At 32.2% G+C, this 21,392-nt stretch overlaps 2 protein-coding genes and 1 long non-coding RNA gene across 3 annotated transcripts in view; 1 reads left to right on the top strand and 2 right to left on the bottom strand.

Moving 5' to 3' along the window:
- Positions 1–16: 16 nt before the first annotated feature.
- LOC119837459 lies at positions 17–7,449 on the bottom strand. The gene is made up of 3 exons (XR_005288148.1): positions 7,255–7,449; positions 660–839; positions 17–64 (listed from the first exon to the last, which is right to left on the bottom strand). It is a non-coding gene; the product is annotated as an uncharacterized LOC119837459 (long non-coding RNA).
- Positions 7,450–10,729: 3,280 nt separating this feature from the next.
- LOC119837371 (NEDD4 family-interacting protein 1-like) lies at positions 10,730–18,358 on the bottom strand. Its single transcript, XM_038362939.1, has 6 exons — positions 18,140–18,358; positions 17,941–18,040; positions 16,621–16,751; positions 15,986–16,115; positions 12,829–13,014; positions 10,730–10,988 (listed from the first exon to the last, which is right to left on the bottom strand). Exons 1-6 carry the CDS (start codon positions 18,140–18,142, stop codon positions 10,885–10,887), a joined length of 654 nt encoding a protein of 217 aa, XP_038218867.1. The 5' UTR covers positions 18,143–18,358; the 3' UTR covers positions 10,730–10,884.
- A 606-nt stretch (positions 18,359–18,964) lies between these two features.
- Positions 18,965–21,392, top strand: part of LOC119837417 (DNA topoisomerase 3-beta-1) — an 11,680-nt gene continuing 9,252 nt past the window's right edge. Inside the window, exons 1-5 of the mRNA XM_038362991.1 lie at positions 18,965–19,202; positions 19,283–19,572; positions 19,849–20,068; positions 20,393–20,639; positions 20,754–20,871. Coding sequence (XP_038218919.1) covers positions 19,112–19,202; positions 19,283–19,572; positions 19,849–20,068; positions 20,393–20,639; positions 20,754–20,871 — 966 coding nt within the window. The 5' untranslated portion in view covers positions 18,965–19,111. The remainder of the gene's footprint in view (positions 19,203–19,282; positions 19,573–19,848; positions 20,069–20,392; positions 20,640–20,753; positions 20,872–21,392) is intronic.

A 21,392-nucleotide genomic window follows, 5' to 3' on the forward strand; every position in this document is an offset into this window, starting at 1 on the left:
AGTCAAACAAATACTCACAAGTCTAAACCAAGAAGTGGGCGGCGCTTGTAGATTGGGATCCCCGCTGAAAACGAGTGTGAGACTATAAACACATTATAATGATAACAAATAATGATGTATCGCAAATGTATGTTCATTACATGAGGCATGGTTGCAAGCTAAGCTGGTCGCGGTGCGTACCGTTTCGTAGCCTTTCCCATGGCTTTATGGTATCCTTGAGCAGCTAAACAAACATCGGTTTTTTTTATTATTTCCCATTATGTAGTAAGTTTTTTATACGGGTGCAGTATCAGAATCAGTTATTTCTCATAATAGATAATGATTTATGATGTTGACAGGATTTAAAGATAAAATTATTCATGTACCTGAATGTTAATTTTCGTCTTTAGAGCAAGCACTCTTTATATAAAAGTATTTCATACTTAGAAATTTGAGATTGAACGTATATTGAAATCTATTTCAAGTGCAAGACCAAACATGAAGTAAAGAGTAGACTATATTTACTTATAAAAAAAAAATACATTAGTAATTAAATTTTATTACACCCTTTACAAACTTCTACAAATTGTACCCACTTTTTCGACAAAGTGTACCTTGTAAATAATAATAAACATATACATTTTGTAACAAATTTATTAATATATTATTATTAAACTCACGTCTCTGTTTGCCTCGCCTTTTCTGCTAAGTACGCTGCCTGCTGCGCGAGTGTGCTGATAGTAAGCGAATTCTGTCTCAGGCCGAGCGTCAAAGCCGGCCGTTGTTCGCTTCGGCGGGCCGACGAAAACCTTGTTATGCTCTTTACAGATTCATCGCGTCTCATTCTCGACTCAACAGTTCTAGAAGAAATGGAAATATAAATAAAAATCATCATCATCAACCCATTATTGTTCCCACGGCTGGGACATAGGCCTCTATGAGGGTTCAGACCATAAGACAGCGGAAACTGGAACCTCCTTCCATTTTGGAAACGTCGGTTATAAATTTAAAAAAATCCGTTGGACTAATGGAAATGTGGCATTGAAAGTAAATAAAAGTTGCCTGATAAAATGGTTTACTCTAATGACCACGGAACTATAGTTATACGTTAGGAAAACTAGTTGGACTGGCTGACCTTATTCAGTTTACATAATAAATAGTTGATTGTTGTGTACACATTCACTTCGTAATTTCTCTACATGATATACATTAATTTCTCTCATTTTATTGCCGAAAAGCTGTCAATGCCAGAACATAATATAAAGAGGCAGTGTTGTGACGCGTGGTGTTATTTTGACATGTTTTATTACCATAGTTTTAAATAGTAACGACATTATTTCATCATACCATAATAAGTCTATACTAATAATATTCTTAAGAAGAAAGATTTTTACGAAAGTACATTTGTAATGTTTTTATACAAAAACTGCTGGATCTGGATATATGTACCACGGGCGAAGCCGGGGCGAACAGCTAGTTACTAATAAAAAGCAAATCCAGTTAATTTCAAGTATGTAGATAATGTGCTACAATGATACAGTATTATCGAAGTGGCACTTTAAATGTAGGAAGTTCTATAGCGCCTACGATTTCCAGATATAGCGTAATGCAAAAAAATTCGTTCAAAACATCTGAATTTTCATGAATGCAAGAGTTCTCATTAGACCGATGCTCTATTGTTTAATGGTAAGTTAAGTCTAAGCATAACATAATAGCTAAATAAGTACTTGTTTAGGAGAATTTTATCAGATAGATTGAGAACTTTCTAGAATACAGATTAAATAAAAAATTAAAAAGTAGGATGATGAATTTGAAATGAGTTTGATGTTTGTATCAGATTTACCAGTTTTACATATACTATAACTATACCATTAAAACAACTTCGAAAGATTTCATAAAATTCACATAAAATGAATTATAATGTAGCGATATGTTAGAATGTTTTCGTTTAATAAGCCTTTAATTAAATATTGTACTTGATTTTAAGAATCGATTGTCGCGCTTCCATCTGTTTCAGCCGTAGCTGCAATGCGGTACCAAGCCCAACGTTACGCTACGTTAATAAACTTTACCTATTCTGACTTGGTGCATTGAATATGTATCGTAATTAATTATTTGAAAGTATTATTGAATCGCTGAAATAAATGTATGTAAATACATTAAGGATCTATGACTTAAGTTAATTATAAACTTCGTAGTGTTGAAGAACCTAATATAAAATATATATACAAGAAATTCATTTGTTTTATTAAATGCGCTAGATAAGGGTATATTACATTAATACGTGAAGCGAAAAGTTTTTACGAAAATTGCGATTACGAAGAATGTTTAGCGCACTTATAGTTTAAGCTAGTATGATATTATATTATCTATGGTTTAGATTTTTTTTTATTATTACACTTAGTATCCATATAAATAACATGCATTTGACATTGCGCTCATACTATATATATATACAATCCCCTGACTGTCTGGTGATTGTCAAATATCCACCACTTGGTCACGACTAATCCTATCAATATTATAAATGCGAAAGTTTGTAAGTATGGATGTATGGATGTTTGTTACTCTTTCACGTAAAAACTATTGAACCAATTGCAATGAAATTTGGTACGTAGACAGCTGGATAACTGGAATAACATATAGGCAACTTTTTATTCCGATATTCCTACGGGATACGGACTTACGCGGGTGAAATCGCGAGGCACAGCTAGTTAATACATAGTTATATTGTATATTTCTAATCTGAGTAAATATAGGATAAAATTATGGCCGACACTTGTTAACATTATCGGTCAAATCGTGTTTGAAAACAATGTCAAGTGCGTTACGTTATATTCCATTGATTCTATGTTCTAGAGCTAGATTTTTTCTAGATTTCTAATGTTCAATATTTCATGTTTAAATAAATTTAATTGAAATAAGAGTACCTACGATCCACTTAGGAACTTTCCATAAATCCTCTCAAATGTGATTTAAATAAGAAACGAATATCTAAAATACCATAAGAGATAACAAAAGGGTAAGAAGCGTGTTGATATTCGGATTGGATTTGTTGGTCGGAACAGCTGATTTGCAACATATTTATTTTAAGTCACTTGTACGCCAGTTAGATACCACGCGCTTCCTTTCGAATGTATTTTTTGTTATATAAGCTAATATAAAATCGGATAAAATAACAAAAAGCTAAACCACACAATCATTAATATTGGTTCACGTAGTCAAAAGTTCTCAAAAAAAATTTGAAAACCTCCTTTTCGGTTCGGTCGGAAAATACATTTACACGTCATTTTGAAAAACGTGGGAGTACCAAGTGACCTTCACGAAATATTACGAAGGAGGTGGATTAGTATTAAAACTTTTTTTTTCTTAGTTATTCGAATATCAATGTATTTAAGTATAGAATATAATTACGTTATCTGTGGTAGTGTAGTGGCGCAGGTTTGTTAGGTATAAATATTTAATTAAACTAATATGAATATCTTCAACAATTGAGAGAAGATAAAATGGAAGAGTTTATATTCGCGTAACATGGAAGGTCAATGAAATAGTCTCGGAGGTATTTATATCGTATATACATCACCAAGCACGAAGACAGCTCGCAATGCCATACCAAACAACGAGACAGTAGACGTATTATTTTAGTTAACTTTGAATTAGCTCAAGGGCCTGCCAATTCGGAGTGTCTCGATATAATAGGACACCATCACAAGCCAAATACATCTGCCAGTGCATTATCTATTATTATAATTAATTTGCCATACAACAATGTTCTCTATTACAAAGGTTTGGTGGCGACTGCAAAGATACAGACAGGTGTTGGTTGTGCAACGTCCGCTGACGCGACTGTTACATAAAATTTTGTTTTTTTTGTGACGTCAGAAATGCGCAGGGTGGCTTTGGACCGGAAACGTGTCTTGTATCTCTGTAAACAGCTACGTCATATTATAATTTATATAAGCTCGTTGACCGAAGTTGGACTGATCACTCAAATATTTTTTATGAATCAGTCAAAGTATGAATCGTATTTTATGCTCGGGCTTAAAAGAAAACACCACAGATTCCATAATGTTTGGCATATTGAATCGAAACTTTTGGAGATGGGGGTAATTATTTACTATGAACGGTTAAATTACTGGTACTGGTACTTAAAACACGGTTTTTATTTCCTGTCTTTTGTTAGGCATCAATTATATAACATAAAGTCAGTTATATGTGTATATAATTTACAACGACGACTATACGGTATGAAATCACAATAAACGAATCAAAAAATCAGGTAAGATGTTATTGAAATAAACGTATTGTCTATAAATCATTGACTTGACTTAAAGTAATAGCTTTTAACGTGAAATCGTTATAAACCTGTAGAGAAGATGCATGAGCTCATGAATTTTAATAAAGTGAAGTAAAAATGCTAACGTATTGGAATTTAAACCAGACCTTTTTCAAGATATAACTAGGTTAAGTACAGTATATTTTATTTTATTATAATCATCGAAAGTGGAAAAAAGGTATAAAAAATCATTTCCTGATATACTGATACTTTAATACTTGCATAAAATAATTGTTATCGAAAGCTTCACTGCGTCAACATTTTCAGAGAACTTAAAGCTTGTGCTATGGACACCAAAAGTCCTCTTAACTAACAATTCAAGGTGCGTCTGAGCCATGTTCAGTCTGCCAAAATAAATGTTATGAAGAAAAATATACCATCCATAAAACTAGCCTCGAATCCTTATATTTATGAATGCCCCATGTGGCGCAAGATTTAGATGTCGTTTTTACATGGATGCTCTTGTCAAAACTCGATAATGGTACCTACAAAGGGAGCGCCCGGTAAGCACCATCTTTCGAATGCAAAAGAGTCAACAAAATCGGTTTGCCCAGGTCTCTAATGTAGAGAAGAACATCATATATGCCCATACACTTTGTTTTTATCACAGTAATTGACACTAATTTCACGCGCTAAATTTGTAGCTACAGGGGATATCCTTTCTAACCTAAGTTAACTAGGAAAATCTAATACATTATAGAATATTTCCCTTTTTACAGTTACAGATACAGTTATTGTTTTCTTGACACTGTTTTTTCTTATTACACTTCTAGCATAGTATTATAAAATCTACGCCTACACGTTGGAAACATTATCCTAGGCATAGCCTCTTCTTTTGGTCAGGCCATCCTTTTAGTTCAACGCTACACGTTCAAAATAAAATATAGAACGTATACTGAAAATATGATAAATTCCGATACCAATACGGTTCTTAGTAAGAAGTACATTGATCAATATTACATAATATTCGGTCGTAAACCGGGCGCCAGGCGACACGACGCCAGACTGTAGTCAAGCAGAGTGGGTTCACCCCAAATGCAAATTGTATTAACTTTATGGCGCAAAAAGTTATAACAGTTAAAACTGCTTGGGTTAAATGATTTGAGTATTTAGAACTCGATACTTGATTGCAAGTTGTAGTATCGGGTATCACGCGAAAATAGTTGAATTAAAAAGATAGTACTTCATCTTTACAACTTAAATATTAGCTACTGCCACAGATAATATTATACTATACAGTACTATTACTAATTGAATTGAGATAATTTTACGTACGTGCTTTCTTGTGAGCCACGTAGGTACGCATTGTTATATGAAGAGTTTATAAGAGTCCATAAAGTTGATATTAATACCATTAGAATATAACCGAATCTTTGAAACGAAAAAGGAATACCTAATTAACGTAGAAAAAATCATATAACACTCGTACACAAGTTAAACACGATTTTATACGAGTAGTTCAATGAACTTCAAAGTGGAAGTGTAGAGTATAATTCGTGTTTATGCCCATTGAAGATAGAATTTTTCCTTGTTGATTGGTTTAATTTGCAGTATGTACCTAAATCTTAATATCTTTATAAAGCAAACGTGATATGTACGTTATAAATATATTTTATATATTAATTTTGTATACTAATATTTAAAGAGATAAGGTTTATGAATTTTGGTAGTATTTTTTATATTAGAATAACTTCGCTGATAGTTCACATGGTCTTAGTCATACTGGACCGAATTCGAAAATTGTACCAATAGAAAGCCATGGTATCTCTGAGTCTCAAAAGTTGTTTCATTATTTTTTGTCTCAGGAGAATATCGGGCAGCGCCAGGACGAGCGAGTTGTATTAAAGACAGGATCAAAGGGACGAGCGTATTAATCAATTAATTATTATAATATAATATTGTTTTTGTCACTTATATTTAACCAGCTATTGGTGTACCTTGTTATTGGCGTAATTACTGTGATAATTAATCAGATACTGTAAAATTAGCTGTATGGTATCTTTTATAAATAAAATAAAAAATATATGAAATAATCAATTATCTCAGTTGTTTTTGTTTATGTTTAATATCGATTCTTGATCGTTTTAGCTATAAATCCGTTTTTGTTTATTATACCGAATTGTGAGTTTAAAATGTATCTTATACTAGCTTATGTACAATAAAAATTTAAGAACTAATAACTTATCTGAATGCAAATCTATGATGTGTTAAACCAAATCCCTGTGGAGTGATATATTCACGAGTTTTAATTACTGCAGATGCATTTTGCGAGACGCTATTTTACACTCATCGCGTGTATGCAATTAAATAGATTAAAGGGACGCGGACCTATTTAGATAATTTTTAAGTTGAATATGGTATATATAATCCAAACCTCAGGTAGACAGAGATTAATAATATAATATAATTTACATGGTTTGTTACTAACTTGTATATTTGTAAAATTTATGTAGGTATGCAAGTACATGTTTGTTAACATGGGAATATTAACATGTTCTGTTAATATCCCATAATTTCCCATTCCTAATACAATATTTTCGAAAATTTACGCTGTACTAAAATGAAAACTATTTTTATTAAGTTAGTAATTATTGATTATTTTTATAGAAAAGTAGCCAAAATCATAATAACCACTCTATTCACTCTATATGCTAAAGGTTGATTTAAAAGAAGAGAACCTTGATATAAAGCACAGTTCAGGTCAATGTTACATATTTTTCTCTATCTACAATCGATATTTATCATATATGAGCAATAACTCTCATGGCTTGGATTTGTGCCAATCGTTGAGAACCTTTGACTTTAATGCCTAACTTTAAGCGAACCACTTAACTAGAACACTTACATAAAGTGTCCACTCTAAATATTTTCACTCGAATTTCGTTTAAAACTATTAGCAGCATATTTGTTACTTGAAATGTTAAACTGTTAAAAATTACCTAGTATACTGTAGAAATTATTGTCCCCAAAAAACAAATGTGTAGTTAGATGAGAACAGAGTTTCGTAATTACTTCCTTCATAAGGAACGTTGCTAGTTTCTGAACGTGGTGCGCGCGAAAATTCTTAACGTTACGCGGGAAAACGGGGTGAATATGGCGGACGTTTAGGGGACGTCAACCCTGCGCGAAACTTGGCAGCTTACTGCTGGGTAGTTTTTGGCAACTAAGATACTTGTACTAAGCAATGCGGTATGTTCTAGTACTCGATATTATCTGGGTGATTTACTCAAGTTTTACTATACTTTACGACTGGCCCACTAACAATGTAAGATGAAATTGTGTTTCGTAATCTATATCTATTTACCAAAAGGCTTCCATAGTGTGATATTTTAATCAATTATAATTTATAATTTGGTTAATTATGTGTTGAATACTGATTTCATATGAAATAAGTCTTTAGGTAATATTACTTTTAATTTATGATTTTACTTTCTTAATTTTTCATTACATAACTACCTATACTATTTTACGAAGACAAATATTTTGTGACAGCTTGATTAATTTACTTATTTTCACTTCTGAAAATTCAGTAACAGTCAGGTTATTGGCGTTTCCTTTTTTAATTTCATTATTTTTTGGTTATATATATATGATATGCCTGCTTTAAATAAACTTCTGAACTTCTATGAACACATCATCAACCATAGTTAAAGGATTGTTTATTATAATTTAGTCGGCGTTTAAATAAACATTCACGCGTTTATTACTGGTTAAACCGCTATAAGCAGATAGAACTGGTTCAGTTGATTATTTCACTGCCAAGGAGAGAAATCTATGAAAAGCAGCATGATAGATTTATGAATGTGAGCCAATTTATAGGGAGTTATTTGGTTTCTTATTTAGCGCAATTCCGTTCCATGTCACCTGCTGAAATTGTATGCTCCGCCTACGCCTATCTTGCGTAGGTGTTTGATTCGACTAAGTTCAATGATGCGCAAATTTTGAGCGAAAGAATTCTCTGTTAATATTCAAAAGGGTTTTCTGGGAATAGATCTATTTTCATTCCAGTTTATTCAATTCCGTATAGTAATTGGGATATAAAAAGTCAAACAATTAAAGATGTGTTAACTAGCCGTTTTAATGGTTCCGTTGCTTAGTTTAGATGGACAGAGAGTTATTCACACCACTTATAATTTAATATCGGCTGAACATATTTCAGTGATATTTATTTCGTTAGATTCATCTCTCCTTTGGTTTAGGATTAAAACTTACCATAAACAAAAGGGTATATTATTCTATGCGTGTATGTGTCTAATGCACTGTAATGTGCGTAATGCTCTTTTCGTGGATTTAATGTATTTCTATGCATTACTTTTTTAAAATGCAGTATATAAGACTCCCCCTTCCGCGCAATTCCATTAAAAGAGGTACAAAGCTTCACGCTTCATTCATAATATATAATAATTTTTTGCTTCCTTCATTATTAATAAAGTGTTTGGTTGAACGCAATTATCTAAGAAACTATCGTACCAATTTCAAAAATTCTTTCCCCGGTAGATAGATACGTATCACGAGCGAAGCCGGGCGGATTGCCAGTCCTTTATCAATAAAAACACAGGTATAATTATAATTTAAATTTATTTCCAGTCAAGTACGACCTGTATTTATATAAAATAATATTACAGACGGCAAAATATTATAGAAATTTCGCAAACTCTCATCACAGCATGTACTTCACACTAACCTAAAGACTTACATTGTTGGAAAATAAAAACTCAATACCACACACATCTCGCAGTTGCACAAAATTTCATATGACATTAAGTAATTATTCATATTTATAAACTTTTTATTATTGTAAACATTTGTTACAATATTCGAATTAATCATGTAGATGCAACCTATAATTATATAATAAAGCAGTAACTAGTTTTAGGACATACATTATATTTTAAACAGATAGAAATATCAAAATAATAAGACAATGTAAGCTTTAGATTTAAAAGAAAAATCACTTAAATACTAAGCATTAACCACGCGTCTGCGTGAGGAAGTACTAACATCCACATTTTGTGCTAAATCTAGATCTTATGTTACAATACGAGATATATTAAGCGCTAAACTATATCATAATTAGATAATTTGAGATGGTCACGAAACATTCACCTTCATCACACTCGTAAAGGAATTTAATTGAAATAACGTCTCTTTTATATCACCGATACATTATTTGTCTTTTTAATGTTAATTACACATCAATAACATCGAAAAAATCTCCTTATTTAAACAAAAAAAAATAGAGCCTCGAATGGCTTTAGCCAATTTTATTCTTTCACGAATTTATTTCCAATATTTGATAATATAAAAGAGAAATATAATTTTCCTGGGTAGCGGTAAAGCAAAATAAAATAAAAAAATATTGGGACGAAGGCAGAGCTTAGGCGTAGGCATATGATACAATAAAAAAATTCGTATATTTTATTCTAACTTCCATGAACTTACATAAAAAATATAATAGGTAAAATAATTTAGATATATTTTACTTTATTCACTATAAAATAGTAAAAATTTCAAATAATTATTGCATATTACACGAATGACAAATGGTATTAAACCTACCGATCACTGAATACACAAAAACCACGTACGTACAAAACAATAAAAAAAAATAAACTAAATAAAATTTATTTAAAACACAAGGAACACTAGAAATTTTATTGCACTTAAATTATAAATATTTGGACGTTATTACTATAAAAGTAACAATTTTTGGTGCACATACATGAAACCGCTGGCTTTCTCCTTATGTATATTTTAACTTATTTTATAGTTGGGACATTATCAGATTTATATATTATTAAATTAAGATTTGTGCATTTAACAAGCTATACTCAACGGACTATTGATTTTAAACACATAATTAAAGATAAAAAAGTTAAATCCACGAAATATGAAATATTTAAATATAGCCTTTTGGGATTCGCTATCCACAGGCGTTAAACGGGAATCAGTTACTTTAAGACTGCTTGTCCATCTGTCTGGGTGTGTCCGTGGTAGTGAGACAGTTGTAATTTTCAGTGATGATGTTTTCTGACACCGCTATATTAACAAAAAAAATGAAAAAAGGAAAATGGAGGTCAAGCAACGTTTTACACGGTCATAAACTGGATGGGTGACAAATTATTTAAATTTAATTTAAATATAATATAAATGACCCAACTATAAATCAGAGATCTAAAGATTCTCAACAATGATATTATAATTAAATAGTACACAGATTTTATACTCTACATACAACAACACGATCGAATTGTTTTTTTGGAAACGAGGAATTAAACTAATTAATATTTAACACTAGCCCAGTTAAATATATACAAATAAATCTAAAAAAAATTTACATAACTAAATAAATTTAGAATATAGATAAAAATAAATTTGGTTTAATATAACAAATTTATCTCAAGATCTATTAACAAAATATGTATGACACATAGGAATATAATATAATATTTTAAACGACATAATATAATATATTATATTTTTACAACACCTGAAATATGTGATAAAGTTTCATCTCTTTCACGCATTCACGGTGTACGTGCGAGTGCGAGCGAGACAAAACGTGCATTTCAATAGAAGAACAGCAGTCGCTCTTGGGCCGTGCCGGAGAGCAGACGCCATCCGCGTTTTATATTCAAGTACTGGATAATAGCGCGCACGCAGATGAGGATTCCTGAAACAAATTAGTTTTTATTAACATATTTTGAATTATTTGTGAATTATGTAATGTTATGTAAGTTTGCATAATAATTAATTTATACAATTATTGCTTATATTTAAAAGGTTTGCTGTTAACAACATCATTTGAGTTAATACTAAATTTACGGAACGAACAACGCATTTTAAATTGTTATCAATACGTAACACTTATATACTTTATATACTATTCCTATTTAAGTCACAAAAATTGTTTATCATATTCAATTGAAATTTATTATCTCGTCGGTTATTATTTAATTAGAATGACACACAATATGATAATATATGGTTAAAAAATTAATTATTTATTTTATGAGGTCAACTATTATTGTCCCAAAAAACATTGAGTGGAGTATGTTAATAATTCCTTTGGTTTCCTTATAAAAATGTTGCGATTCGTGGCATAAATTTAAAATTACATAAGATTTTCTCGAAATCTGCGTCATCTTTGTATATCATTTCATCATCAAGTTAGATAAACAAACAAAAAAAAAAACGAAATTTGCAATAAAAACTCTTGCGCAGCATTGCCCGTAATGCCTGCGACGCGTACCCACTTTCCCTCATAGTCGTCATTAACATTGTCGCTTCCACATAACGAACGGCCGAAAATATAAATGCTTTTTTTGCATGATGAACTATGAATTGTTTTTGTGGTTTATTTTCGAAATTAAATCACATTGTAAATATTCCAGACATGAACATTTTATAAAAACAGGGTTTATATATATTTACTACTATATTTACTTATAAATAGGATCTTAACAAAATAATAAGTTTAAACGAAGTTTCTAAATTAATTACGCTTTCAAACGCGTCATACAATAAAGTTGAAGTTTTTGTAGTATTTATCTATGAAAACATACTCAACGTAAAACAAAACGAAATCTTTCTTTCTGCTATTATTGTACTATCATGGAAGCCGAACTGTACGACGCTATTTAATAAAGAGGCTATTAGTTGAACGGCTGATTAAATTAAATTATGTCTCATGAATATCGTTTGTGAGCGATAACGCCTTGATGGCTATGATTATTTTTAAATAAAATTTTCCTCATCATAAATTTTTTTCCATACATTTCATACGTTTATTAGAAATGTTTAGTGTGAATCGGTATATCAATATGACAATCGAAACCATATATCTTAAGCTATAATATGCCCCCAGATTCATGGACTCGTGCAACGTCATGCCTGTTTTCGATTGATTCGAACCACAAATTATAAAGCACACTTTAAAAATACGCTATACCAAGGAATGGCCATAAATCAATAAGCCACCACTACCAAAAAATCTCGTGCCAGGCCTAACTGGACGCAAATGCAGAGCTTCACCATTCTTTCAATTATAAAAATTCTCACAAAAAATTGACTATTTAAAATAAAAGGCCCATTTCCTTTTTCCCACCCTTCCCAGTCCATTCATTATTTCTTATAATAAATCCTTTCCTTATCCCTTACTCTTTAAAAGCGGTCAGTGGATTCGCAGAAGTATGAGCCTCTGTAAATGTTTATGGGCGGCGGTGACCGCTTACCATCAGGCGAACCACCAGCTAGCTAGCAGTTGCCCACTGTGAAATAAAAAAAATAATAAAACATACACAGTATAATTCACCAAAAGCTATAATAAGCCACCTTATGAAGACAAGCTTAATTAGAATAGTTTCTTGTGTTATGTACACATGTTAACTACACCAATGTTAAAGAGTCTGTGAATACAATTCTTTTCTCACCCATCTGTCAAACAAGCTACCGGACCACCTGATGGCAAGCTAAAAAACCATTCCTAGCATAATTCCATGCTGCGTACTCACCGAATGCCATAATAAGCCACCACAACCACGAGTTCTCGTGCGAGGCGAGTTCAGTGGAATGCTTCACTATGAGCGTCCATTTGGCGAGCGAGAGGCCGAAGCCGGCGAGCGCGCCGTAGCGGCTCGCGACCGTGTGGCAGAAGCACATCAGCAGGAGGAACCCGATCCAGTTGAATAGGAATGCCACTGGAAATTAGTTTTTTTTTGTTATTCCTGTAAATATATACTTTTTGCGACGCGACGTGCGACGAGTCCACATAAAATGTAGGAAAACTACATAAAATATGCCGGTGGCGGCGTTTTGTGTATTTGATCGGTGTTTCGTGTGCGGCGACCTAATATATAAAGCTGAAGAGTTTATTTGTTCACTTGAACGCGCTAAGCTTAAGAACTACTGGGTCGACTTGATGAAATTTGGTACACACATAGTTAAGGACCCGAGAAATTACATAGAATAGTGATTTGTCGATTGACTAACATGGCAATACTGAGCCACATGCTAATTCTATTAGAAATTAGAAATTTTCTTGGAAACACATCCCTTTTACAAACTTACGTAAGTTTGTATAAATCTCCCGTCAGTTCGTATTCTAAAAAATTGTATTTGGTAATTGGTGTATTTAGATTGATGTGATATATTAAGAAGAGTGATTAGTTATAGATTTTAGATCTTTATAATAAGCCTTGTTTTATGTTATAAACAATGGTTTTGATTTTTCCGCTATGTAAAAACAATAATGTTCTATAAGAGTGTTTATTTTAATTCAATGCGCATTTAATTGAGACTATTGTATTTTTCTGCGTTGTCACAGTAGATGATATATAATCACGTGTGTGAATAACAACCTTTTTCCTCATTCCGTCTGTCTGATAGGCAAGGCAGAACTTAATAGATTATTTTGAATAACCTTTGCCTTAGATTGAGTATATTATTTCGATAAGGTGTAACTCTGTAAGGTCGAGTTTCTTGCCGACTCTTCTCGGTAGAAACGACCTTCCGAAATGGAAATAGTTTTAAAAAATGCCTATCGATAAAAGTATTAAATTAAGGTAATCGTAAAGTTTACATAAAATAAAAAAATAAAAAAATTGAGTTTGTCTTTGAGTTCGTCTTGATGGAAGATAATATGTCAAATATTAATGTTTGATCTTAGGTTAATAAGAACGAGCTGAGATTGATACAGACCTGGTCATGTATAAAAAATATTTATCTACTATAGTACTTTAAACGAAATTCAGAATTTTTAGGATAAGTTGAGATGAATGCGCATTAGGCTATTTGAATTCTTAAAAACGAAACGGACATCGAAACCTTCATATACATACATATATTACATTCACAAGTTCAATAAATAAACAACAATTTTCCCATAAACACAAAACTTTAATACTCGAGTGTCGAGTAACAAAACAAATGACAAATACAGTCGAATTGAGAACCTCCCACTTTTCGGACACGTCGGTTAATAACAAAACCAAACCGAGCGCATTCATCTAATCAACATGCAAGGCTTTTATCGATCGGACGTAACAGGGATTTACCCAAGGGCAAAGGTCAAAAGTCATTTAGCACAGCAAGTTATTTAGAATCATTGTTATGCCGTTCTGTCGATCGAAGGCGGGGCTGTGGCCTTGTATGGAAGAAATGAAATGTGAACTAGATGTAGTTGGTTACAATAAGTTATTGTAAACCAACTACCTACATCCGGGGTCGCATTAGTTGATGACCCCAATGCGAGATTTACACTACTGAGTTAAAAACATTACTTATGTACTGTTCTGCATTGCTGTCTATAAAACTGTACTGCTACTATTAACTTTTTTTTTAAATATCTTTTTCGTATTCCACTTTTTCCATTTAGATAAGCAATATAATAAGCAATATTTAGATAGCATATTGGCCTATTTAGTATACATGCTATATTTGACTTTATTTATTTATGTGTATTAGTGATCCACTATGTATTTATTTACTCTTTTATTTATATATACATATTAAAATACGGAGCTACTGACAATCCAGATGTCGAAAGGGTGCCACTGAAAATCAGAGCTGAGGCGTTAAGCCTCAGGTTTCCTGAGTGGCATCCCTTTTTGGCACACGCAGCCACACATACTTGTTAAATGTAAATTTTTATTTTTATCTATTTTTTTTCCTCTTATATATTTGTTTTTTATTGTATGCTTCTGTTTTTTCTGTTTGATCTGTTGTGTGTGTGTATGTCTGTGTCAAATAAATGTTTTTCTTTCTTTCTTTCTTTCTTCTTTCTTCAATACGGTCCGCCCCGGCTTCAACCGTGATATCAGATATTTAGTTAAAACTTATAACACACAGGGATCGCGTAGGTATGATACATATATAGAAAGGTGAAAGAATTTTTGAAATTGTTCCAGTAGTTCATGAGATTAGCGTATCCAAACAAACAAACTAACTCTTCTGCTTTATATTATTAGTATATAATTGATGAATAAGTGGGTTGGATTTCAAGCGAAAAAAATAAATGCAAGAAGTCATTATAATGCAATTACTAGAGGTTACTTTGTTACCTATTAATTAAAAAATAAACATTTTATCCTTGTAGTTCTTACGAATATCATAAATACGAAAGTGTGTCGGTTTGTCCTTCTCTCACGGTGAAACGCGATTTTATGGGGTCATTTATGTGTTTGGATATACATAGTTAGGGAGGCTAGAGACTGACACAGACCTCATTTTACCTCGATTTTTTTTTTCTCCTTTATAATTAACAAATGTTGTGTGTCGTCAAAAAAACTGTATATATATTAGAAATCTTAACCACATTTAATAGAGAAAAAAAAAACTGAAAGTACCTACTTCCTACTAATATTATGAATGCGAAAGTTTGTAAGGATGTGTGTGTGTGTGTGTGTGTGTGTGTGTGTGTGTGTGTGTGTGTGTATGTTTGTTGCTCTTTCACGCAGTCTACTGAACCGATTGCAATCAAATCAATCATTGGTACGTAGACAGCTGGCCAACTGGAATAACATATAGGCAACTTTTTATCCCGATATTTCTACGGGATACGGACTAACGCGGGTGAAACCGCGGGGCGCAGCTAGTATACAATAATTTGATTTACCTGTTTCGTTTAAAACAGTAGAGGCATAAATTCATTGAAAAATGGATATAACATACCGAAAAATGATGTCAGGAACATGATATCGGTGCCAAGCAAGTTGTTCTCGGGATCTAACTGTTCAGCGGTGGCCTCTCTCGGCTCGACCGTAACGAACGCTGCAATAGTGGGATGAGCTGCTGGAGGTAGCTGTGGACAAACGCACACATGTTGAAATCCATGTATGACGAAATCTCTTAGAAACTATTACATAGCTATGAGCACATGTTACAAAGCTTCACAGATCACTTTTTAAACATGTGGTTTAAAATTTTAGATTGAAATGAATTAATTATTCTTAGATTTTTTGAGACATTATTTTATAAACACAGACAAATCCTATACCAAAAAACATAACAAAGTATTGAATTAAATGTTAAACAATTTAATAAGTTTATAAGTTGAAGTTTCAAAATATATTAATTGTTTATCTTTTCTTTGTTTAAAATGTAATCAATAATGTACACACTATCAGAACTTATTAATTGTTGAAAATCTTATAGTTATTCAACATTTTGTATGCCAAAGTATTAATATATTTTAGGAAAGCACTATACAATACACATGAAATGATAAACCACTGTATTAACAGTCCATGGAAATAAATTCCCTATTTTCATTGTCTGTTAATATAGTACTAAAAATGATGACTCACTTGAGGTCCCTCCCCTTCCATTTGTTTCTCACGTTGGACCTCCTCATATGTAGGCAGCTTAGAATTTGCCGCCACATCATATGGTGGGGGAGCTGAGAAATCTGGCTGAGGCGGGGGTATATCCATGTTATCTAAAAAGATATTGTTCTTCAATTTAGTGTAATTCCTACAAATGTGAATGTTACTTTATCTGGCTGTCTGAGACAATCAGTTCTTCAGTGCAGAAACACTGAACTGATTTGAATTAAATTTGATACAGAGATAGTTTGAGACTGGAGAATGGTAATGGGAAATCTGTGGAAAACTTAATCACAATTTTTCTTTCCCTTTTCTATGCAGACTAATATGCAGGTGTAATGCTCATAAGTATATAAAGTCTACTTGACTATTACCTCTTATTCTAAAACATTTAAAATATTTTAACAACTAATTTAACTGTGTTTAATTAATGTTATTTTGGCATTTTTTTATTATAAATTAAGAATGTGATTTCCTTCCTCCTCCTTCTAGTATCTATATGAGAAGATTCCTCCTCCCTTCTATCTCTCATTTGATAATCATTATATGATTATAATGACCATTATATTAACCAAATGAAATACATTTTTAATTTCCTACCACAAAATTATAAACAGTTATGATAAGTTTTATATTATCATACATGCATTATTATCTATAATTACAAGATTAAAAAATAAGAATAAATGATTCACTCTTTTCTAAAATATGGGTACCAAATTGTTTGAATTTAAGTGTCTCCCTTTTAAAGGGAAAATTAACTGGTGCGGTTTACTATTCAAGTTTATCCTTTATAAAAATCTTTAAAAATGTTATTCAGTTTGTTTATTTATGATCCCATATCAAAGTATACACTACATATACACTGTTAATTTAAGTTGTAATAAAATATTTTGAATAATAAAATAGATAAACATGAAAATTGAATTCACTTTATTCAGATTTTCCTTGCACAACTGGTGGAACATGTGAATCATAAATATTTTATACACTCATACATTTACAATAGAAAATGTATACATATTTTATTGCATTCAAAACAAGTATGGTTACATAAATGCAATACAACTTTGATGTTGGTTTAATTAAATAAACATGACCTTATAGAAATAGGAAGTAAACCAGTTAATAATATTATACCAAGTGTTTGTTTTCGCTAAGTATTAAAAAGCAAATAATTTTGCAGGAAGTAGAATGTATGAATTTTGCAACCATTCAAGTCGCCAAATGTGGCATAGCCAATAACATTAGAACGTTAAATGAATAATTCACCAACTATATTAAGAATTAGCAAGTACATACTGATATCAATGTAAGTTGGAGGCATATTTGTTTCCATTGAATTAGGCAACATCACCCGTAAGTGCGTCGTGGGACACATATTCTCCATACGAGGTTGACTCTGTAACAATAGTTTCACACTTTCACACATGAAATAACACACTAAAAGCAAACACACCTAACAAACAAACGTTTACGTAAATCCCACAATGCCACATACCATTTTCACCAAGTTCAAAACTATAAAACACTTTTATTTCAATAATATTCTCGGAGATAAGCTGAGAATTCACAGCGCATTATACGAATTTCTATTTTTTATGGAGCACGAGCACTGTTATGTATTACAAGTTCAACAAATCCAAATTACAAATATGTACGACTAATTTGCAAAAATTATTGATCTAAACCACAGACCATACCAGACGCGATGCCTTGATTGACATTTACCGATTTGAGATTGAGTTCACGATTGACAATATCATTTCGGTATATAATAATTTTTAAATAATAAAGATTACAGAAAAACAAATTCGCAAAAACCTTAAATAAATACTCAATATTCAATTGTCTTTAAATTGCTCTTTTAACATGGTTTAAGATGGAAACATTGTACAAAAAACTTATGCACTTGAATATAGGAAAGTGATATCATGCATAATTTTTAAGTGGGGATGGTTTCTGACTGACTGACATTTAGAAGCCTAATTAGAAACGCATTTAAGAATCTGTAATTATTTAGTAATTAATTACTCGAAGCTTGACTTATTCAAATACCTATCTATACTTGACTTTTATAAATAGCCCATTATTTTTTAGGATAATTTCCCTCCTCACATTTTCTGTAAGTATTAATATTGAACTGAGCCTGCGAGTTCACAGTCACTTCACAGAACTATATCTATGTTAGGTACGTTATCGTATCTAGTTAACTACATTAATAGTTAAAACAGAAAATGATCGACTAGTGTATACTTGCCATTATTGAATGTAAAAAGCCTTATTTTCAGTTGTCAACATAACATATGTCAAATGTCAGCCGATTGCCGTGGGCAGAAGTCAAATTAGGTTTAGGAGCAAGAGTTGGGGGCGCGATCGCAAGAAAGTGCGTCTGTGGTTATAAATAAAAACAATTTATGAGAATATTTCTCCTCACGGAATGATAGAAGAGTAACAACAAAAGGCCAACACGATGAAGTCCGCTTTAATGGTTGCTGAAAAGCCATCGTTAGCACAAAGTCTTGCTAACATACTTAGCAATGGCAAATGCACGTCCAATAAAGGTTTTATTTCAATATAATAACTATCATCTATTGTTCCTATTTTCTCAAGATGTAGTTATTTTATTTCTTATGCTTTGCAGGCTCTAACTCGGCTTGCTCCGTTCACGAATGGACGGGAACGTTTAAAAACGAGCCGGTGAAATTTAAGATGACGTCTGTTTGCGGGCATGTAATGAGCTTAGACTTTATAGGAAAATACAATAACTGGGACAAAGTGGATCCCATTGAGTTGTTCAGCTGCCAAACTGAGAAAAAGGAGGCAATGCCACGATTGCGAATACCCGCGTTTCTTGCTCAGGAAGCAAGAGGATGTGATTATTTGATCCTGTGGCTGGATTGTGATAAAGAAGGAGAAAATATTTGTTTTGAGGTATGTTTTTGTTAGTCTGACTGGTGTACAAAAAAAATTATACACCGTCTATCTATCTATAGAGGAACTGGAATATTTTGTAACTTCAACTTATGGAGATTTATTTATAGTTTTACATTATTTGCTAATAGGTGTAATGCCTCTGGTTCTCTAAGGCTAAATATAATTTCAGAAAACTATTATTATTTCTATTAATGACTTATTACTTTCTACGAATGACTCAATAAAAGTACATTATTCCATCGCAAAATATTAATGCATAATTTTATATTGCAGGTAATGACATGTGTTGGACCCTACATGAAGGCAGATGTATATTCACCTTTAGTGACCTTTAGGGCTCGCTTTTCTGCTATCACAGAGAAAGATATTAAAGCGGCTATGCTGAATTTAGTACGGCCCAATGAGAATGAATCTCGCAGTGTTGATGCCAGGCAAGAACTGGATCTGCGAATTGGATGTGCTTTTACTAGATTTCAGACTAAATATTTTCAAGGTATGACATGTTTATTATTTTAATTTGGTATCTTTTAGGACTTTAAGACTATTATAATGTGGCTGGTGTGTGAATTTATTAAAGTGCTTCTATTCACTCTGAAAATGTATGTCTAAGATAGAGCGCACTTCCCTAGGAGGTACCTGTTCACTCTACTTTTGAAGATCCCCAGATTATACCTGTCAGGGAACACAGACTTAGGAAGCATGTTCCAGTCCCTTGCAGTTCGAATATAGAATGAAAAATTTTCATTAATCATTTATTTTATTTTAATTTAAAAAAAAATCTCCTTTAAAATTTGGCTTGATTCGTTTTTTTTTTCAGGAAGGTATGGTGACTTAGATTCGTCTCTAATATCATATGGGCCATGTCAAACACCGACGTTGGGCTTTTGTGTCCAACGTCACGATGATATCCAGACCTTCAAACCGGAGACTTACTGGGTGCTGAGAGTCACGGCGTCAACTAGCGAGGGGCGGGAGCTACCTCTGGAGTGGAAGAGGGTTAGAGTGTTCGAGAAAGACATTGCTAATATGTTCCTTGCTGGTATCAAGGAAATAAAAGAGGCTGTGTATGTATTCGATGATATTATTCATAAATATATATAGATTTATTTTCTGTATTTTCCAATTTTTTTGCTCAATTATACAAAATCAGTGTAGTCCTAATCTGTTTTATTTTTCAGTGTTATTAACATTCAGGCAAAAGAAAAAGTGAAAGCTCGTCCAGTGGCATTAAACACAGTGGAACTAATGAGAGTGGCCAGTGCAGGTTTGGGTATTGGACCCCATAGTGCTATGCAGGTATATATATAATAGCTAGCTTTGACATGTGACTTTACCTGTATCTATATAGATGAACAAAAATAATTGTAGCTTAAAGTGTAAATTATAAATGAGTGGAAATTTTGATTATCAAATTATGCTGAATAAAAGAAACTGTCACGTTACTTACACCCCTTTAAAATTTGATGTTTATTAATGAAAAAAAAAAATGCCCACTATAAAGATTTAAGTATGCAACAACTGTTTACAAGATCAAAGTTACCAATCTCAATATATCTTATATCTTTAAACAAGCAAATCTTGTGTATATATATATATATATAATTGGAATCTCGGAATCGGCTCCAACGATTTTCATGAAATTTAGTATATAGGGGGTTTCGGGGGCGATAAATCGATCTAGGAATGTTTTTTAGAAAATGTCATATTCGTGTTTTATCGACTTAAACTTACTTTTTTTACAAATAAGAGGCGTTTGAGTAGTCTCAATTTATTATGGCTCTTCCTGACGTCTATTGGCGAATAATAATACTATTTTT

The sequence above is a fragment of the Zerene cesonia genome, chromosome 27, assembly GCF_012273895.1.
Source record: "Zerene cesonia ecotype Mississippi chromosome 27, Zerene_cesonia_1.1, whole genome shotgun sequence".
Classification (NCBI taxonomy): domain Eukaryota; kingdom Metazoa; phylum Arthropoda; class Insecta; order Lepidoptera; family Pieridae; genus Zerene; species Zerene cesonia.